The sequence below is a fragment of the Embiotoca jacksoni genome, unplaced genomic scaffold, assembly GCF_022577435.1.
Source record: "Embiotoca jacksoni isolate LCO1_2020_lvr unplaced genomic scaffold, fEmbJac1.0.p SCAF_95, whole genome shotgun sequence".
Lineage (NCBI taxonomy): Eukaryota > Metazoa > Chordata > Actinopteri > Embiotocidae > Embiotoca > Embiotoca jacksoni.
In genome coordinates, this window is record NW_027185453.1 from 10658 (window position 1) to 32959 (window position 22302).

At 35.9% G+C, this 22302-nt stretch overlaps 2 protein-coding genes across 2 annotated transcripts; one reads left to right on the forward strand and one right to left on the reverse strand.

Moving 5' to 3' along the window:
* The first annotated feature begins 1431 nt into the window (after nt 1-1431).
* Nucleotides 1432-2433, forward strand: LOC138193785 (trace amine-associated receptor 1-like). Its single transcript, XM_069142004.1, has one exon. The coding sequence runs from the start codon at nt 1432-1434 to the stop codon at nt 2431-2433; it is 1002 nt and encodes a 333-aa protein (XP_068998105.1).
* Nucleotides 2434-2939: 506 nt separating this feature from the next.
* On the reverse strand, nt 2940-14109 carry adgrf8 (adhesion G protein-coupled receptor F8). The gene is made up of 16 exons (XM_069142013.1): nt 14072-14109; nt 13767-13829; nt 13055-13102; nt 11299-11402; nt 11161-11210; nt 10929-11068; nt 10643-10849; nt 10101-10310; nt 9870-10007; nt 9607-9785; nt 8195-8359; nt 6679-8079; nt 6527-6568; nt 5432-5491; nt 5204-5261; nt 2940-5123 (listed from the first exon to the last, which is right to left on the reverse strand). Exons 1-16 carry the CDS (start codon nt 14106-14108, stop codon nt 5053-5055), a joined length of 2973 nt encoding a protein of 990 aa, XP_068998114.1. The 5' UTR covers nt 14109; the 3' UTR covers nt 2940-5052.
* Nucleotides 14110-22302: the final 8193 nt, after the last annotated feature.

Consider the following 22302-nt stretch of genomic DNA (forward strand, 5'->3'; position numbering starts at 1 on the left):
CCAAGACCATTGTTGCCCTCCTCAGGAATGGTTGACCAACAAAGATCCCGCTAAGAGCACAGTATTTAATAGTTTGCGAGGTCTCAATGGCACCCAGGGTAAATTCTGAGCAACTAAAGTCCTCTCACATTGGCTAATGTTCATGAGTCCATCATCAGGAGAACAGTGAACAACAATGGTGTGCACAGCAGAGTTCCAAGGAGAAAGTCATCGCTCTTCAACAAGAGTATTTCTGTCCATCTGCAGTTCGCTATGGAGTTTGTGGACAAACCAGAAGGCTTTTGAAAAATTATCCGTGGAATCATTAGACAAAAAGACAGACGGATAACTGCAGTGCTTTCCTTTCTCTAAACATAACACTTATTATTTAAACTAAAAGTTATTTGTTGTGGTCTCTGGAATGCCTTGAGGGAATTTCTTAAAAGAAGGAACTGATTAGGTTTTGGTGGTATAAGGTCAAGGTCACTGTGACCTCACAGCCATTCCATGCTGGTGAACGTGATATCTCAGGGATGCTTTGAGTCTGGACAAACTAGGCTATAAACTGGAACTTGACTGGTTGATGAAACCATACAGCCATGAGGCCGTCATTCTAGTCTTTATTTATATTATTTTCTACAGTGTAGAACAAAACCAAAGATACAAAAACTATAAAATAACATATATGGAATTATTATCAGTTTTGGATTTAGATTCAAATTAGCTACCTTTTGCTTTGATAACAGTTTAACACTTTGTTCTCTCAGCCGCTTTATGAAGACTTGTTGGCTGCTTTTCCTATACTCTGTTCAAACTCATCATCCTCTCTGTTGGGTTTAAGTTGGTGATTGTAGACGTCAGGGTATGTGATGTCACCAAAGACACCCAGCTCACTCAGATCGTATATATGCTGTTTTCACCAGTGGGCCACAGGCTTTATCAAAATTGGGATCTAATTCAATGATAGTGACTTAACAGGCATTTATTTCGAAAAAAAAATCTTTGAGCTCATTTCTTTAAAGTAGTGGAAAAAGTAAAGACTCAGGTAAAGTTTACGTATATCATACCGGGACTAATGTACACTACTTGAGTACATCTACTCAGCATTCACCACTTGGCTGTGCCTTGTCACGATTTTTATGGTAAGCCATGACTGGACAAATACTGCTCAGGGGTGGGGTTTAGCATATTGTTCATTTTGATAACAGGCTGTACATATCGAGGTATGTGAGAAGTTTTGAGAAACAGTGGTCAGAGAGAGGGACAGCAACATGACTGGACATCCAACGGGTATTTCTTCAGGGTTAACAGGTATGGTGTGAATCATTCAGCAGCCCCATAAGCAACTGACAAATCCCTACTACCTGTCTACAAAGTGTATAGTTTATTCCTGTTTAATATGTAAATGTCTTTGATTGGAAATTATAAGCAAACATTCTGGGTTCAGGTAGCATGGAAACTGGAATCAACATCAACATGACTGATGATGGCAACATGAATTTCTGTTATGAAACAGGGAATGCCTCATGCATAATGGCAATAACCCCTTCGACAATACGTGTATTTATTTATATGTTTATTGGCAGTACAGTATCACTTCTGACAATAGGCGGCAATCTTCTGGTAATCACGTCCATCCTTTACTTCAAGCAGCTGCACACTCCTACTAATTATCTTATCCTCTCTTTGGCTGTGGCTGACCTGCTCGTTGGAACTTTGGTTTTACTGTTTAACATGGCACTGTCTGTAAGGTCATGTTTGTATTTTGGGGATTTAGTCTGTAAAATGAGACGAGGTATTGATATTTCACTCATGACATCATCCATTCTCAACCTATGTTGTATTTCTATTGACAGATATTTTGCAGTGTGTCAGCCACTGACATACAGAACTAAAATCAATGATCGTGCTGTTGTAATCATGATCCTGGTTAGCTGGGCTGTTTCTGCTGTGTCCGGATTTGGCATTATATTTTTGGGACTCAAAAATACTGTCTGTGAAGGAAGGTGTTTCATATTTAATATTCCAAATTCAAATTTAATAGGCCCTGTTGTTTCTTTTTACCTCCCAGTAATCATCATGCTCAGTATCTACCTAAAGATTTTCTTTGAGGCACAGAAACAAATACATAGCATTCAGAACACAACCTGTCAGAGCACAAAGTCTGGAGCAACTGTGAATAAGATGGAGAGAAAGGCCACTAAAACTCTGGCTGTAGTAATGGGAGTTTTCCTTTTCTGTTGGACTCCTTTCTTTCTCTCGACAACCTTTAATCCTGCGACTGATTATTCTGTCCCATCACCTTTGCTTGAAACTCTTGTTTGGCTTGGATGGTCAAATTCAATGCTCAATCCATTTGTCTATGGATTCTTTTACAGCTGGTTCAGATCAGCTTTTAGAATGCTAATTTCTGGAAAAACATTTCACAGCAATCTTACCTATGCAAAACTTTAATGACTGAGCAGCTTAAAACTTGGGTACATATTCTCAATTGTTTTTCACAAAGGGCCATATAACAGTAAAACCATAAAAGAAAATGAAAACTGCATTTTGTTTTATACTCATTATAATGCTAAATGAATTACTAAAAACTAGAAAGTGGAATGCTTTACTCATACTCATACTTTTATGTCATGTCATAATAACAGTTGTCGTATAACAATATTAAAAACATATTGTATATTCAAAAACAAAAGTCTGTCTATTGTTGTGGGAGTGTTTCTCGTGTTGGTTTCCTTTCTTTCTTTTCACCCTTTAAGCAAGTACACAATGCCACTTCCTGTAATCAAGACATTTAAGTGGCTTGGATGGTCAAATTCATTGGGCAATCTATTTGTTCACGCTTTCTTCTGTAAGCGGTTCAGATCAGCTTTTAAAATGGTTGTTTCTGGGTAGATATTTCAAGGTGATTTTTTTTTTTCCAATTTAAAGCTATCTTAATAAAGTGTTAACACTTAAAATCAGAAATCAAAACAGAACATTTTATTCCACTTCATCTCATTAATTCATATCCAAAATGTTGCTGTACTGCATACAGTGTCTGTACATTCAACATACCATCTGTGTACTGACATATCTGTATGCTCTGTTTTGGGGCATGGATAAAATCCCTGTCGATATCATAATTCCTTTACATTTATCAAAAATTATATTAAATAAGCCAGACATATATATGCTGATAAAGCTTTCAGAACAATAAAGTACTATCTTAATTAATGTTCTACTATTATGTAATATATACTATGTGCTCGTACTTTAAAGATACAGATAACATAAATAATACAACCATAATGCATTTTAAATGTTCTCAAGGGTGTGCACAGTTCCACAGTGTCAAGAGTTCATGTATAAATATTTGTATTTAGTCATCACAGATGTTTATTGACCTCTTTGTGTGGTATCTATGGCCAGTCAAAGCACTCTTGGTATAAAATAATATATTTCTAAAATGTCCATATAGTCATTAATCTTTTTGGTTCATGAAGAAATCATTTTTATATATTTGGCAGCATACCTAACAGTATTTTAATACTTGTAATTCAAGTTTCTGGGGCCGCAAAAGTTGCTATTAAGACGTCTTGAACCTTCGTTGTGACACATTAAAAACACGCTTACAGTCTTTTATACCTTTTCATTCATAGTTTAAAAAAATAAAGGATTTGAAACATTAAATTGAAAGACAACTCAATGAACTCATGCAGTACACACAGTACTTAATTTAACAACAAAGCTAAAGCAAATTTCAGCTTGGACCAAAAAAATATATAATTATTTCATTTTATTCTTGTGTTCTTTTTTTCACATTTAATTTATTTTTGATGTGATTTTTCGCAGTTAGCAGATACTGTTTTTTTTTTTTAAATCGGTTTACATGCATAGCTAGAGGATAATGTATCACAATATGACCATTTAGGGGTTAATCATTTTCTGGATACTTTGATGCATTACATACGGCTTAGTTTTTATGACTGGTACATGAGATTCTTTGAAGGCCTGTTACCTAATATTTTCAGTTCGTTGTACAGTGAACCCTCGCTATAACGCGGTTCACCTTTCACGGTCTCGCTGCTTCACGGATTTGCATCGTGCATTGTGTTCTGCATTCTGATTGGCTAAACAGTCTCTCCGCTTCTTCTCTACCTGTTTGTCAATAACGTTGCGGTTTAATATGTACACGTACGTAAAACAGCTTGCCAAATTTAAGTTTGCAAATTCTCTTGCAATTTCAAGTTTCTCTAAAACCCATAATGTCGACAAAACGTTCTGCACCGACAAAGGCACTTGCGGTCGGGCCCAAAAGGCAGAGGAAGATGCTAACTATCGCAGAAAAAGTTAAACTTCTGGACATGTTAAATGAAGGTAGAAGCTATGCGGCTGTAGGTCGCCATTACGGAATTAATGAATCTTCCGTTCGTTCCATAAAGAAGGAGGAAAATAACATAAGGAAGACAGCAGCAATAAGTTTTAATAAGGATGCAAAAAGGGTTGCAACTGTCCGCAACAAGACCATGGTAAGGATGGAGTCTGCATTAGCTTTGTGGATTAATGATCTCAGCAATTTGAAGCCTTCAGTTCATATTGATGATTAAAATTATTATTTTACAGTACAGTAGTTATTTGTAAAAAAAAACATTTATACAGTACTTTTATTTGTTAAACAAATGCTTGGGCCTGTAAAAAGGTTTTGTTCTTTGGTTTCAATGTATTATGGAGTATTTCATTGTATAATAATTGTAAAAAAAATAAAGGTTACTACTTCACAGATTTCGCCTATCACGGTTTCTATTTGGAACGTAACCCCCGCGAAAAACGAGGGTTCACTGTATTTCTGAATGTTTTGAATATGTGAAACAACAGAAATACCACATAACACTGGTAACCAGAACAGTGACATTAAATATGTCATACTGATCAACAGACATTGTGTCATCTTAATTAGTTTACAATGCAATGCAATTAATATTATAACAGCTATACATTTAGGACATATGGCACTTTAAACTGTAGGGCTGTATTTACAATATATGAGTCTTCAAAGAGATCATTTTTTGTAGTACAGATTGTTGTACTAATTCAGATATTCACATATGACTCCGATGCACTGCTGCTGTTTGAGTTTCTGGCCCCTGAAACATGGTAAACATCTGAAAGACAAAACAGAAAACGGTTGATGAGATACCTGATTTAAGTAAACAGGCAAGCTGCTTAATATAAGACAACTTACTTCTACCACGGATTCTGCTGAACATTCCACTCAGAGAGAAAATGCCATCACTTGTGCTCTACGATAGAAAAGTGTGTAAGGTTAAGAGAGTGCAGGAAATTGTTTGTATCCTAATGTAGATTGGTCTTTCGAAATTAACAGGTCGGTTGATGCAGCGACGGGTAGGCTCAACTAATGTGCAAAGAAAAGCACATATTCGTTTGTCATATATAAAAAAAATTCTCTTACTCTTGTTGGATTAGAGGTACTGTTTGTTGTTGGTACTCGTTTAGAGAGGAGAGAACGGATCTACAGACAGAAAAATTCACGCCAATATCAAAATTAATTCACAGTGCTGGAAATGTTCAGAAAGATAAGCATTTTAAATAAACAGGTTTACATGGGAAATACTGTAAAGGTGTTTATATCTCTTTCCAATGAGAAGAGAGGATTGATACCATTCTGATGTCAGCGTATGCTATTTTGACAATAAAGCCAGGAAGCAATAAACATAAAAAAAAAAAAAAACGTAAAAATATTCGTTCTTAATTTTACATACAACACTTTTGGAATGTATCATGGCAAAGCTTTAATGCACCCGTCAGTCACTAAAGGGTATTGTGTCTTTGTAACAGTGGGCGTTGACCAGGTAACAGTCTTGGTCAATTTTTTTGAATTTTTTTTTAAATGAGTTAAATCTTTCATTATGTCTTTACCAGGTTCATAACCACCAATTAACTATGGTAAAAAAAAAATAGCCATAGGTCTGTTCACCAAAAATAGTCTAAAATCTGTAAATGAATAATTTCTCAGATTTTACCATAATTTTAACTGTAGGACTTTTCCTTGTTATAAATTATATGTTTATCACAATGTTAAATGTAGGACTTTTCTTTGTTATAAATTATATTTTGACCACAATGTTAAATGTTAGACTTTTCCTCGTTATGAATTGTATTTTTACACTGTGCTGTTGCTACTCTCCCTTTTAAAGACTGAAGTAATCCTCCTCTACACTTAGAGATATTGATCTCCTCATTTGTCTCTTAACGAAAAAATCAAATATCTGCACGGAAAGTTTTTTGTCATTGTTGACAGTTCAGAAAAGAAGAAGAACAACAAAAACACACACCTGTCATGTGTATTTGTGTCTATTTTACTTTCAATTATTGTTTGTTGGGCTGTAAGCACTGCCAAAACATAAGTGACCAACAACTTAGTACTGTGACTAAACACATACTGCAGATGCCCTGAGGAAATATCAAAACTGCTGCTGCTAAGCTAACATGCTACCCTCACTACCTCCTGTGGAGACATGGTAACCGAATGTGAAGCTTTTCTTACCTTTGAATCAAACAGTGTTCCAAACACTAAAATGAAGAAACCCTGAAGAAAATCAGACGGATTTTTTTTCATCATCAGAATGAAAGAACACAAAAAGGTTTTATAACTGCACTGCAAACATTACTGCCTTGTTTATCAATAGGTGCAAATACCTGTAGTGAATTGAAGAATGCAAAGGCAATGTGGATTCCTTCATTTGTTGGTGATATCATGGTCCCCACTCCCAGAGACCAGGTCAGCCCAAATAAGGGAGTCAAAATGGCCACACACCTTAGAATGACCACCATGGTGTGTTTTTCATCTGTGTGGGCAGTGTCTCCCACACCTCTTCTCAGCATTTTGAACAAGACCACGATAACAATCAAAATGTTGATTAAAACTATGGTCAAAGCAGGTATTACCAGGGCCAGCAGGGCCTTGGTCTCCAACCAATTTAGCCAACAAGCATTGTCTTTCCTAATGTATCCACGTCCTGGTGCTGTGACCGCAACAGTTATAACAGCTATAATCAGAGGGCAGACGTAACCTAAAGTGAAGCCAATGGCCAACATGGTTGACTTGGACATGTGGGAGAAGACCATAACTGTCCGGTAAAAAAGCAGAAGGCCTGACACGAGCATCCAAAAGAACAGAGCAAGGTAGAAGAAGTGCATGAAAAATGTTGCTGTGCTACACGGCCCAACTGGGACTTCATAGTCTTCTCCTGGGTTTTCAAGGGGATTTTTGGCAATAAAGGCAGCGATTATGAAACAGATGTCAGCAATCAACAGAGACAGGGCAGTATTAATGATGGAAACATGACGCATGAAGGCAGTGCTATTTCTGGTAACGGCTTTCCAAACATATCCCTCAATAATGAGACATATAACTAAGGATGCCAGAGATATCCCAACTCCAACATAAGTGATGACATCCAAAAGTGTTATTATTTTTGGAGGGATGTCAGTTGCCATCAGAATTGAGAAGGACGTGAGGTGGTCACAGCTGCAGGTTACTGTGTTGTTTATGTCGGAAACAAAGATACAGCCCTCATCATCCCAGGCACCAGTCTCATTGAAAAGTGTGAAGTTCCAGAAGACACACTGTGGGTTCAGTGACAGGGCTCCGTTTAGTTTGTTGTAGCTCAGAGTGACATTTGGAACTGTTGCATTTATTTTGACCAGCACCACTGCAGCATTGATGGCATCATCAGCCAAAGTTCCATTACCAGTGGCGTTTAAGAGGCCGACGTCAAACGTGGAGTTCCTCGTTGGCATGACATTATTAAGGGTGCTGAAGACAATGGTGGTGATAAAAACGTTGGAAATGTCGCTGTTTGGAATTTGTATGACAACACTGGAGTTCAGATCTGCCATGAAAGAGTTGTCAAACATAGTTCTATTGAGCAGGATCCGTTGAGTCTTGATTGTAAAAGTCTCATTCAGCCCATCGGCGAGTGTCTCCATTGAACCCAGTAGCTCTGAGCTGGAATTGAGGGTTTCATTGGAATTCAGAAATGCCCATGACTCTCTTGCATCGTCACCAATGATGACATCAACCGTGTTTAGCACATTCTGCAAAGAGATATTCCATTTTAAGATTACAACCTCATAAAAAAGTCAAGAAGTATGTGTTGCCATTATCATAAGTCCCTTACTAAGAGGCTTCAAAGTAGAAGGTTTGACTTACCAACATGACATCTTCACTGACAACATCGCTAATATTTGCTATGGTATTTAGGATGTCAACAATTGCTGATATTGTTGCAGATGAATTTGAAATGTTCTCTTTTTCTTCCTGGACAGCATCTTTTAGCTCCACCACAAACACCGGCACACCTTCCACAACCAGATCCTGACAAAATGAAAAATAATGAAAACAGAGCAACAGAAACTGATTATGCCACATTTTGTAAGTATGACCCTCTGCATGACAAATGCTATTACCTTCATGGCCAAGAAAAAAAAAAATGTTCTGAACAGTTGTGCAACATTTGGGCCACAATAGCAGGTAGCAGCTATAACCCTGGTCAGTCAATATTCCAAATTATGTCACTTCATCAAAATTACCACCCAAGTTACACATGTTTGGTACATGTGCATTTACAATTTCACCATAGACTTGAAACCTGAGCAGAGAGTGCACAGTGAAGTTTGTGTCAGATCTTCCATCCATCCATTATCTATACCTGCTTTATCCTGAACAGGGTCACAGGGGGGGCTGGAGCCCATCCCAGCTCACTTAGGGCAAAAGCAGGGTACACCCTGGACAGATTGCCAGTCCATCACAGGGCCACATAGAGACAGATGGAAACAAAGACCAATCACACTCTCATTTACACCTAAGGGCAATTTCTAGAACCACCAATTAACCTGAGATGCATGTTTTTGGATGGTGGGAAGAAGCTGGAGCACCCGGGGAGAACCCACGCAGGCACAGGGAGAACATGCAAGCTCTGCACAGAAAGGCCCAGGCATGGATTCAAACCCAGAACCTTTTTGCTGCGAGGCGACAATGCTAACCACTGCACCACTGTGCCACCCGTGTCAGATCTTTATTTGTGAATTGAAAGAAGTTTTCAGGGAGCCAAAGCTGGTGGTGGGAAGTCACCACTGTGCTGTTGAGGGCAAAAAACTAGTGCGTTTTTAATGTGTAGTGAGCAGGCGCCTGGACATGTTGGAAAACCCAACAGCTATCACACCACAAATGTTTTGCCTCAGACTCCTCAGAACGTCCCAGCAGAACTCTCTTGACAGTCTAACCCTGGGGGACAAATTTCAGTGAAAGACCATGCAGATGTCAAAGAAAACCCACCTGATTGCTCTCCTGACTGCTTTCTTTGGTCTTGGACAGTGACGTTCTGCCCCTCTTAATCTTAAACAAAAATCTCGACAAGCTCCTTGCTTCACTTGCCGTAGATTTTCTGAAGCATTTCAAGGGTCCACTCTCTGCTCACGTCCATGTTGAAATTGCAAATGCTGACTTACCAGCAGTCACAAAAATGTGGGTTTAAAAATAAGCTCCAAGAACCCCCACCCAAGCGGCATCAAAGTAATTAATTTCCATACACGAAGCAGTTTGGACATCAGTGGCTCACTTACCTCGGATTTACTTAATAAATCATTGATTATTTTGATTATGCAGGTGTCCTCCACAACTACCCACTGTCCTGATGGCTGACACTCTGCAGTCTTGGTTCCCTCTTGATCTTCATCACATTTTCCGCTTGCTCGGTCACCTTCTCGTCCAGTCCCATACTCAGGGCTGTTACACGTAATAGCTGAAGAGTCACAAAATCAATTAGTCAAAAGGACAGTGAAAGCGCGAATGAATAGTGTGGTTACATTTCAAACATTGCTCTTACTTTCTGTGAAAATGGTCAGTTTTGTTGTTTGGGCAAAACTACTTGGGTCATCAACCTTACATATGAATGTTTTTTCCACTGATCCAGTGCAGACATTTATTGTGTAGTCATGCCTGATGCAGGTGGTCTCAACAGGAACTGTGAAAATGTCACGTTGTTGTCAGTGATAATTTTTTAATAGCCATGTAGAACTTCCCACCATGTATTGAAAAGTTTTCAGCTCAAACTTACTTGAATTTAAAAGGGTTGTACCCTCAAACCAGCTGACTTTGTAGGGGGACTGCACACAACACTTAAGTGGTTGTATATCTCCCTCTTTGCATTCAACGTTAATTTTATCCTGTAGTAGCACATTAGGAGCGTCTTTGATTATATCACTTGTCACGTTCCCCTTTTGGAAGAATTCAAGCTCTGTGCCCAGAATCAAACACTCATATGTTCCTGTGAATAAGAGAAGTAGGTGTTATTGATTGCATTGGCTGTTAACTAAACAAAATTGGACATAAGTGGTTGTACAATTTGTAATATGGATATGATGGCTATGCTGTGAGAGGAATTATTTTTGGTCTCTGTCAGCTTTATAGCCAGTTCAAACTAACTCAGCAAAAATTACAAACTTGGTATCATGTGAAATACACACATACATGTAACAGAAACAATTCATGAACTTTTTTTATCAGTCCCAGTACTTGGGTAAGGACCAAAATATTCTAACTTCACGGGGATTATTTGGTGACTGAATACTTATCACAAAACTTAGTTACTTGACTTACCAATATCAGACTTTTTAACGTTGGTAACTGTGAGTGTGGACAGACTGCCAGCAGTAACTATTTTAAACCTGACTGTCGTAAGTTTCTGTCCTTTCAATTTCCACTCAGAACTGGAAATTGTTCCCAGATTAACGTCAGTGAGGCCACATGTCAGAGTCATGGTTTGACCAGTATAAGTTAATGGTGGCAATCTGATTGAATTTGGACCTTTGGAGAAAGTAAAAGAGATCAGTTAGAAATTCAGTCAAGTTAAGCAAAAATTTTAAACAAACTTTTTTCAACTTACTGTTGTACTGTGCAACAACTGAGCCGATAACGGGAGCAATAGTCGCCATGGCAATTGTTACATTTCTATTTGCTTCAGTCACTCTAGAAATGTTAACTTCCGTTGTCTGGACAACAAACTCTGTAATGACACTTCCTGCTCTGTAAAAACAGACAGCCAAAGTTGTAATGTGGGATGTATTATGACTCCAGGCTACTTTTTCTTTCTTTAATTAATGACAGAATTAATATACCTGAATCCGGTCACAGAAGCAGCCCCAACACTTCTATACTGAGCCCGTAACTGTGGGAAGAATATAGTTATTGATATCTCTATAAGAACATAAATAACTCACAATTAGATTCTGATGATGTGTTTACAATGCACTTACCACTGGATTAACCTTGCCTTCCAGCTCTCTGTATGCAGTACTCGATGGATTTGCCAAGTCTGGTGTGTATACCAAGTCCAATCTGATTGACATTCTTATATCAACTGTTGTTTATTTAAAAGATAAAAATGGAAAGATGGAAAACATGAGATAAGCCATGCATAAACATTTAGTGATGTACACCAGAACAAAGCACATCTACAAATACTCTTTTTTCAAGTGGGTTAATAACCTCATCCTCAAGCCGACAGTAAGCGATGTATTTGTGGATTGACGAGTGAATCTAGGATTTTGGACAAACCAAACATATTGGGGGTTTTTTCACGATGAACTTGGAAAGTCAAGTGGCTGATGGAATTTAAATTGAGAGGCCAGTGTTCTCGCAAGCACTAGTATTCCATTTAAAACATATCTCAATAAATCCAAATAATTATTCCAATAATTAGAATAATGTAACAACTTACACAGTAGTAGCTACATCACTTTTTGCATTTTTTTGTTTTTTGATCCAATCTCAGATCAGCAGTTAATACATTGAAGTTGGCATGCCATAACTCATGTAGTACCTCCTGTCTCTATCACTTGAGTACTACGTGTTTACAGAACAAGACTTTAAGGTACTCTGAAGCAATAAATCAGATAAATGCCTTTTGTTGATAGTGGTGTTTAAAATGTCTGATATAACTCATTACATAGCATAACATTTATAATGGATCATAGGTTGATGTTACCGTGATCATTGACCCATTTGTCCTCCTAACATAGGGTAGCGATAGCCCATGGGTTCTCCACCATGATAATGCGCCCATTGACAACACATTTTTGCTCTCAACAACACAATCATCGCTTCCTCTACTCATTGGATTTTGCCCCTGATTGTACTAATTACAAACGTACACTTTGCACTGTGCTTTCTGTTCTAGTTTCAGGTAAAATCACAGATACACCTGAACCAGCACTTACAAAAACGTGTGTGAAGCCGGGTGCTGATGTTGATCAAGTGACACAACTTTACTAATTTAGCTGTCTCCTATAAGGGCTGTGCACTGTTCCCATGAAGCCAGAGCAGTCTCTGAACTTATAGATCCATCCTCCTACGTTATACTGAATATGTATTGTGAAAAAAAAATTCAGAAAATTAATTCGACAAATTTAAAACTAATTCTAACTAGTTGAGAGATGGCCTTTTTATTTATATAAAAATCTACCTGTAATTACAGTTGGTGGAGCAATATGTGTTGAGTAGGCAAATACCACTTCCCCCATATGGCTTTGCTGAAAACAGTTATTCTCAAACTGGTACACAAGAGCCTGCCATTTATTTGTATTACAGACTACGGTTGTGACATACAGTATACAAATCAAATTTTATGATTTAATGTTAGTTTAATGCAGTCAGATTCCGACTCAGAGTGAGTGGAATTTTTAGAGGCCTATCAGATCCAAAAAACTGTCCAGAGGTAGGTGACACCACCAGACCCGACAGATCAGATTAACCTTTCAGGCCTGAAGAAAAGTTGGCAGTTGAGTTGCAGAGTGTCGACACTTCTAGCAAAAGATGTAAATATACTCATTGAATTTGACTATATTTCTGCATAAATACGACCTTAAACACCATCAGACTTCCACACAATTCCTAAAAGTAGAGAGAGGGAACCAAACTAAACAAATGAGACTAAACTATTATATTTGGACATTTATTTATTAAGAAAAACAGAAAATTCTTAAGCACCAAAAATAATTTTGAGGCTCTTACTTGTTGCAATTGTTGTCGTGCTCATAACTGTTGTGACGGGTGGCGAGTCTGAAACAACAATTTGTTAATTGTATATTAACCTAAAGACAGAGCTGGTAAATAGTTTTGTAACTGGTAACTACAGTAGTTGTTGACATTGTGTTGTACTGCTGGAGTTGAATCTGTACCATTTTACAAAAAAAATATTAATGCTGATAGTAGAAAACAAAATGAGTGATGACTGCAGAGTTGAATCTTTTTAATAAAAAAAAATGGGAACTTTATGGTACAAGTATGACACAATTTTGATTTACACACTAACTCCCCTGTATTAACAAGGGAGGTCACTGTAGGTGTTCTCGTGTGTTTCAGGTTAAGCAGTGGTCTGCCGACACTCTTTTACTACTATACGGTAGTGCTGACAATAGAAACCAAAAATAGTCAAACCCAGATGATCTCTTCATACTGTGCATGTTTTTAGGGGGAAAAAGTAATTTATTTTCAAGTGAAGTTGAAAAATTCAACCAAATATTATCAATGGAAGTGTTACCAAACCCCTTATACAGAAAAACCTACTGGTAGTTGCACTCGTTGGTGACGTTAAGGGTGTTGCCGTGTTTAAACGTGTGGTAGCAATAGGCTAACTGTGAATATAGTTTGTATACCTTAGTAAACAATGACGGCTAAATTATATTAAGGAAATATAATGCAACAACTTATTTGTATCTCTTACTTGTTACTGCTGTTGTGTCAGCTGTTGTAGTCTTCATAACTGTCGTGGCAACGGGTGTTAAATCTGAAATGACAATTTGATAATTGCATGTTAAACTGGAGAATAAAATCAGACAGTTGGTAAATAGTTTTGTGGAAACAGCTGGTGATTCTTCAAAGACCACTTTGTTCTTTTTAGACATCAAACATAAATCCCTCACAATCACTGCTACTTGAATATTAATATATTTCATGTCCTTTTAACAAACAATGACAGCTGAATTATAACAAGAAAATATCATGCAACAACTGCTTTGTGTCCCTTACTTGTTACTGCTGTTGTTGCAGCTGTTGTAGTGTCCATAACTGTTGTGGCAACAGGTGTTGAATCTGAAACGACAATTTGATAATTGTATGTTAAACTGGAGAATAAAATCAGACAGCTGGTGAATAGTTTTTTGAAACGGGTGATGATTCTTTAAAGGCTACTTCATGCTTTTTAAATATTGAACATAAATCGCAAACAGTTACTGCTTCTTAAAAATGTATATATTTCATGTCCCCTTACCAAACAATGAGAGCTAAATTGTAAGAAAAAAATATCATGCAAAGACTGCTTTGTGTCCCTCACTTGTTACTGCTGTTGTTGCAGCTGTTGTAGTGTCCATAACTGTTGTGGCATCAGGTGTTGAATCTGAAACGACAATTTGATAATTGTATATTAAACTGGAGAATAAAATCAGACAGCTGGTGAATAGTTTTGTGGAAACGGGTGGTGATTCTTCAAATACCACTTCATGCTTTTTAAATATTGAACATAAATCCCCCACAGTTACTGCTTTTTAAATATAAATATATTTTCTACACCTCAGTAAACAATGATGGCTAAATTATATTAAGAAAATACCATGCAACGACTGCTTTGTCTCCCTTACTTGTTACTGCTGTTGTTGCAGCTGTTGTAGTGTCCATAACTGTTGTGGCATCAGGTGTTGAATCTGAAATGACAATTTGATAATTGTATGTTAAACTGGAGAATATAATCAGACAGCTGGTGAATAGTTTTTTGAAACGGGTGATGATTCTTTAAAGGCAACTTCATGCTTTTTAAATATTGAACATAAATCGCAAACAGTTACTGCTTCTTAAAAATGTATATATTTCATGTCCCCTTACCAAACAATGAGAGCTAAATTGTAAGAAAAAAATATCATGCAAAGACTGCTTTGTGTCCCTCACTTGTTACTGCTGTTGTTGCAGCTGTTGTAGTGTCCATAACTGTTGTGGCATCAGGTGTTGAATCTGAAACGACAATTTGATAATTGTATATTAAACTGGAGAATAAAATCAGACAGCTGGTGAATAGTTTTGTGGAAACGGGTGGTGATTCTTCAAATACCACTTCATGCTTTTTAAATATTGAACATAAATCCCCCACAGTTACTGCTTTTTAAATATAAATATATTTTCCACACCTCAGTAAACAATGATGGCTAAATTATATTAAGAAAATACCATGCAACGACTGCTTTGTGTCCCTTACTTGTTACTGCTGTTGTTGCAGCTGTTGTAGTGTCCATAACTGTTGTGGCATCAGGTGTTGAATCTGAAATGACAATTTGATAATTGTATGTTAAACTGGAGAATATAATCAGACAGCTAGTGAATAGTTTTTTGAAACGAGTGATGATTCTTTAAAGGCTACTTCATGCTTTTTAAATATTGAACATAAATCGCAAACAGTTACTGCTTCTTAAAAATGTATATATTTCATATCCCCTTACCAAACAATGAGAGCTAAATTGTAACAAAAAAATATCATGCAAAGACTGCTTTGTGTCCCTCACTTGTTACTGCTGTTGTTGCAGCTGTTGTAGTGTCCATAACTGTTGTGGCATCAGGTGTTGAATCTGAAACGACAATTTGATAATTGTATGTTAAACTGGAGAATAAAATCAGACAGCTGGTGAATAGTTTTGTAGAAACAGGTGGTGATTCTTCAAATACCACTTCATGCTTTTTAAATATTGAACATAAATCCCCCACAGTTACTGCTTTTTAAATATAAATATATTTTCTACACCTCAGTAAACAATGATGGCTAAATTATATTAAGAAAATATCATGCAACGACTGCTTTCTGTCCCTTACTTGTTACTGCTGTTGTGTCAGCTGTTGTAGTGTCCATAACTGTTGTGGCAACAGGTGTTGAATCTGAAAAGACAAATTGATCATTTTATTTTAAACTGGAGAATAAAATTAGACAGCTGGCAAATAGTTTCGTAGAAACAGGTGGTGATTCTTCAAATACCACATCATTCTTTTTAGACATCAAACATAAATCCCCCACAATCACTGCTGCTTGAATATTAATATATTTCATATCCTTTTAACAAACAATGACGGCTAAATTATGTTCAGAAAATATCATGCAACAACTGCTTTGTGTCCCTTACTTGTTACTGCTGTTGTTGCAGCTGTTGTAGTGTTCATAACTGTTGTAGCAACAGGTGTTGAATCTGAAACGACAATTTGATAATTTTATATTAAACTGGAGAATGAAATCAGACAGCTGTTAAATAGTTTTGTAGAAACGGGTGGTGATTTTTCAAAGACCACTTCATACTTTTTAAATATTGAACGTAAATCCCCCACAGTTACTGCTTTTTAATTGTGAATATAGTTTGTATACCTTAGTAAACAATGACGGCTAAGTTATATTAAGGAAATATAATGCAACAACTTATTTGTATCTCTTACTTGTTACTGCTGTTGTGTCAGCTGTTGTAGTGTTCATAACTGTTGTAGCAACAGGTGTTGAATCTGAAACGACAATTTGATAATTGTATGTTAAACTGGAGAATATAATCAGACAGCTGGTGAATAGTTTTTTGAAACGGGTGATGATTCTTTAAAGGCTATTTCATGCTTTTTAAATATTGAACATAAATCACAAAAAGTTACTGCTTCTTAAAAATGTATATATTTCATATGCCCCTACCAAACAACGAGAGCTAAATTGTAACAAAAAAATATCATGCAACGACTGCTTTGCATCCCTTACTTGTTACTGCTGTTGTTGCAGCTGTTGTAGTGTCCATAACTGTTGTGGCATCAGGTGTTGAATCTGAAACGACAATTTGATAATTGTATGTTAAACTGGAGAATAAAATCAGACAGCTGGCGAATAGTTTTTTGAAACGGGTGATGATTCTTTAAAGGCTACTTCATGTTTTTAAATATTGAACATGAATCACAAACAGTTACTGCTTTTTAATTGTGAATATAGTTTGTATACCTTAGTAAACAATGACGGCTAAATTATATTAAGGAAATATAATGCAACAACTTATTTGTATCTCTTACTTGTTACTGCTGTTGTTTCAGCTGTTGTAGTGTTCATAACTGTTGTGGCATCAGGTGTTGAATCTGAAACGACAATTTGATAATTTTATTTTAAACTGGAGAATAAAATTAGACAGCTGGCAAATAGTTTCGTAGAAACAGGTGGTGATTCTTCAAATACCACATCATTCTTTTTAGACATCAAACATAAATCCCCCACAATCACTGCTGCTTGAATATTAATATATTTCATATCCTTTTAACAAACAATGACGGCTAAATTATGTTCAGAAAATATCATGCAACGCCTGCTTTGCGTCGCTTACTTGTTACTTCTGTTGTTGCAGCTGTTGTAGTGTCCGTAACTGCTGTGGCATCAGGTGTTGAATCTGAAACGACAATTTGATAATTGTATGTTAAACTGGAGAATAAAATCAGTCAGCTGGCGAATAGTTTTTTGAAACGGGTGATGATTCTTTAAAGGCTACTTCATGCTTTTTAAATATTGAACTTAAATCCCCCACAGTTACTGCTTTTTAATTGTGAATATAGTTTGTATACTTTAGTAAACAATGACGGCTAAATTATATTCAGGAAATATAATGCAACAACTCATTTGTATCTCTTACTTGTTACTGCTGTTGTGTCAGCTGTTGTAGTGTTCATAACTGTTGTGGCATCAGGTGTTGAATCTGTAACGACAATTTGATAATTTTATTTTAAACTGGAGAATAAAATCAGACAGCTGGCAAATAGTTTTGTAGAAACAGGTGGTGATTCTTCAAATACCACATCATTCTTTTTAGACATCAAACATAAATCCCCCACAATCACTGCTGCTTGAATATTAATATATTTCATATTCTTTTAACAAACAATGACGGCTAAATTATATTCAGAAAATATCATGCAACAACTGCTTTGTGTCCCTTACTTGTTACTGCTGTTGTTGCAGCTGTTGTAGTGTTCATAACTGTTGTAGCAACAGGTGTTGAATCTGAAACGACAATTTGATAATTGTATATTAAACTGGAGAATAAAATCAGACAGCTGTTAAATAGTTTTGTAGAAACGGGTGGTGATTTTTCAAAGACCACTTCATACTTTTTAAATATTGAACTTAAATCCCCCACAGTTACTGCTTTTTAATTGTGAATATAGTTTGTATACCTTAGTAAACAATGATGACTAAATTATATTAAGGAAATATAATGCAACAACTTATTTGTATCTCTTACTTGTTACTGCTGTTGTTTCGGCTGTTGTAGTGTTCATAACTGTTGTGGCATCAGGTGTTGAATCTGAAACGACAATTTGATAATTGTATGTTAAACTGGAGAATATAATCAGACAGCTGGTGAATAGTTTTTTGAAACGGGTGATGATTCTTTAAAGGCTATTTCATGCTTTTTAAATATTGAACATGAATCACAAACAGTTACTGCTTTTTAATTGTGAATATAGTTTGTATACCTTAGTAAACAATGACGGCTAAATTATATTAAGGAAATATAATGCAACAACTTATTTGTATCTCTTACTTGTTACTGCTGTTGTTTCAGCTGTTGTAGTGTTCATAACTGTTGTGGCATCAGGTGTTGAATCTGAAACGACAATTTGATAATTTTATTTTAAACTGGAGAATAAAATTAGACAGCTGGCAAATAGTTTCGTAGAAACAGGTGGTGATTCTTCAAATACCACATCATTCTTTTTAGACATCAAACATAAATCCCCCACAATCACTGCTGCTTGAATATTAATATATTTCATGTCCTTTTAACAAACATTGACGGCTAAATTATGTTCAGAAAATATCATGCAACGCCTGCTTTGCGTCCCTTACTTGTTACTGCTGTTGTTGCAGCTGTTGTAGTGTCCGTAACTGCTGTGGCATCAGGTGTTGAATCTGAAACGACAATTTGATAATTGTATGTTAAACTGGAGAATGAAATCAGACAGCTGGCGAATAGTTTTTTGAAACGGGTGATGATTCTTTAAAGGCAACTTCATGCTTTTTAAATATTGAACTTAAATCCCCCACAGTTACTGTTTTTTAATTGTGAATATAGTTTGTATACCTTAGTAAGCAATGACGGCTAAATTATATTAAGAAAATATAATGCAACAACTTATTTGTATCTCTTACTTGTTACTGCTGTTGTGTCAGCTGTTGTAGTGTTCATAACTGTTGTAGCAACAGGTGTTGAATCTGAAACGACAATTTGATAATTTTATTTTAAACTGGAGAATAAAATCAGACAGCTGGCAAATAGTTTTGTAGAAACAGGTGGTGATTCTTCAAATACCACATCATTCTTTTTAGACATCAAACATAAATCCCCCACAATCACTGCTGCTTGAATATTAATATATTTCATATTCTTTTAACAAACAATGACGGCTAAATTATATTCAGAAAATATCATGCAACAACTGCTTTGTGTCCCTTACTTGTTACTGCTGTTGTTGCAGCTGTTGTAGTGTTCATAACTGTTGTAGCAACAGGTGTTGAATCTGAAACGACAATTTGATAATTGTATATTAAACTGGAGAATAAAATCAGACAGCTGTTAAATAGTTTTGTAGAAACGGGTGGTGATTTTTCAAAGACCACTTCATACTTTTTAAATATTGAACTTAAATCCCCCACAGTTACTGCTTTTTAATTGTGAATATAGTTTGTATACCTTAGTAAACAATGATGACTAAATTATATTAAGGAAATATAATGCAACAACTTATTTGTATCTCTTACTTGTTACTGCTGTTGTTTCGGCTGTTGTAGTGTTCATAACTGTTGTGGCATCAGGTGTTGAATCTGAAACGACAATTTGATAATTGTATGTTAAACTGGAGAATATAATCAGACAGCTGGTGAATAGTTTTTTGAAACGGGTGATGATTCTTTAAAGGCTATTTCATGCTTTTTAAATATTGAACATGAATCACAAACAGTTACTGCTTTTTAATTGTGAATATAGTTTGTATACCTTAGTAAACAATGACGGCTAAATTATATTAAGGAAATATAATGCAACAACTTATTTGTATCTCTTACTTGTTACTGCTGTTGTTTCAGCTGTTGTAGTGTTCATAACTGTTGTGGCATCAGGTGTTGAATCTGAAACGACAATTTGATAATTTTATTTTAAACTGGAGAATAAAATTAGACAGCTGGCAAATAGTTTCGTAGAAACAGGTGGTGATTCTTCAAATACCACATCATTCTTTTTAGACATCAAACATAAATCCCCCACAATCACTGCTGCTTGAATATTAATATATTTCATGTCCTTTTAACAAACATTGACGGCTAAATTATGTTCAGAAAATATCATGCAACGCCTGCTTTGCGTCCCTTACTTGTTACTGCTGTTGTTGCAGCTGTTGTAGTGTCCGTAACTGCTGTGGCATCAGGTGTTGAATCTGAAACGACAATTTGATAATTGTATGTTAAACTGGAGAATGAAATCAGACAGCTGGCGAATAGTTTTTTGAAACGGGTGATGATTCTTTAAAGGCAACTTCATGCTTTTTAAATATTGAACTTAAATCCCCCACAGTTACTGTTTTTTAATTGTGAATATAGTTTGTATACCTTAGTAAGCAATGACGGCTAAATTATATTAAGAAAATATAATGCAACAACTTATTTGTATCTCTTACTTGTTACTGCTGTTGTGTCAGCTGTTGTAGTGTTCATAACTGTTGTAGCAACAGGTGTTGAATCTGAAACGACAAATTGATAATTTTATTTTAAACTGGAGAATAAAATTACACAGCTGGCAAATAGTTTCGTAGAAACAGGTGGTGATTCTTCAAATACCACATCATTCTTTTTAGACATCAAACATAAATCCCCCACAATCACTGCTGCTTGAATATTAATATATTTCATATCCTTTTAACAAACAATGACGGCTAAATTATGTTCAGAAAATATCACGCAACAACTTATTTGTATCCCTTACTTGTTACTGCTGTTGTTGCAGCTGTTGTAGTGTTCATAACTGTTGTAGCAACAGGTGTTGAATCTGAAACGACAATTTGATAATTTTATATTAAACTGGAGAATGAAATCAGACAGCTGTTAAATAGTTTTGTAGAAACGGGTGGTGATTTTTCAAAGACCACTTCATACTTTTTAAATATTGAACTTAAATCCCCCACAGTTACTGCTTTTTAATTGTGAATATAGTTTGTATACCTTAGTAAACAATGACGGCTAAACTATATTAAGGAAATATGATGCAACAACTTATTTGTATCTCTTACTTGTTACTGCTGTTGTGTCAGCTGTTGTAGTGTTCATAACTGTTGTAGCAACAGGTGTTGAATCTGAAACGACAATTTGATAATTGTATATTAAACTGGAGAATAAAATCAGACAGCTGTTAAATAGTTTTGTAGAAACGGGTGGTGATTTTTCAAAGACCACTTCAAACTTTTTAAATATTGAACTTAAATCCCCCACAGTTACTGCTTTTTAATTGTGAATATAGTTTGTATACCTTAGTAAACAATGACGGCTAAATTATATTAAGGAAATATAATGCAACAACTTATTCGTATCTCTTACTTGTTACTGCTGTTGTGTCAGCTGTTGTAGTGTTCATAACTGTTGTAGCAACAGGTGTTGAATCTGAAACGACAATTTGATAATTGAATGTTAAACTGGAGAATAAAATCAGACAGCTGGCGAATAGTTTTTTGAAACGGGTGATGATTCTTTAAAGGCTACTTCATGCTTTTTAAATATTGAACATGAATCACAAACAGTTACTGCTTCTTAAAAATGTATATATTTCATATCCCCTTACCAAACAATGAGAGCTAAATTGTAACAAAAAAATATCATGCAACGACTGCTTTGCGTCCCTTACTTGTTACTGCTGTTGCTGCAGCTGTTGTAGTGTCCATAACTGTTGTGGCATCAGGTGTTGAATCTGAAACGACAATTTGATAATTGTATGTTAAACTGGAGAATAAAATCAGACAGCTGGCGAATAGTTTTTAGAAACGGGTGATGATTCTTTAAAGGCTACTTCATGCTTTTTAAATATTGAACTTAAATCCCCCACAGTTACTGCTTTTTAATTGTGAATATAGTTTGTGTACCTTTGTAAACAATGACGGCTAAATTATATTAAGGAAATATAATGCAACAACTTATTTGTATCTCTTACTTGTTACTGCTGTTGTGTCAGCTG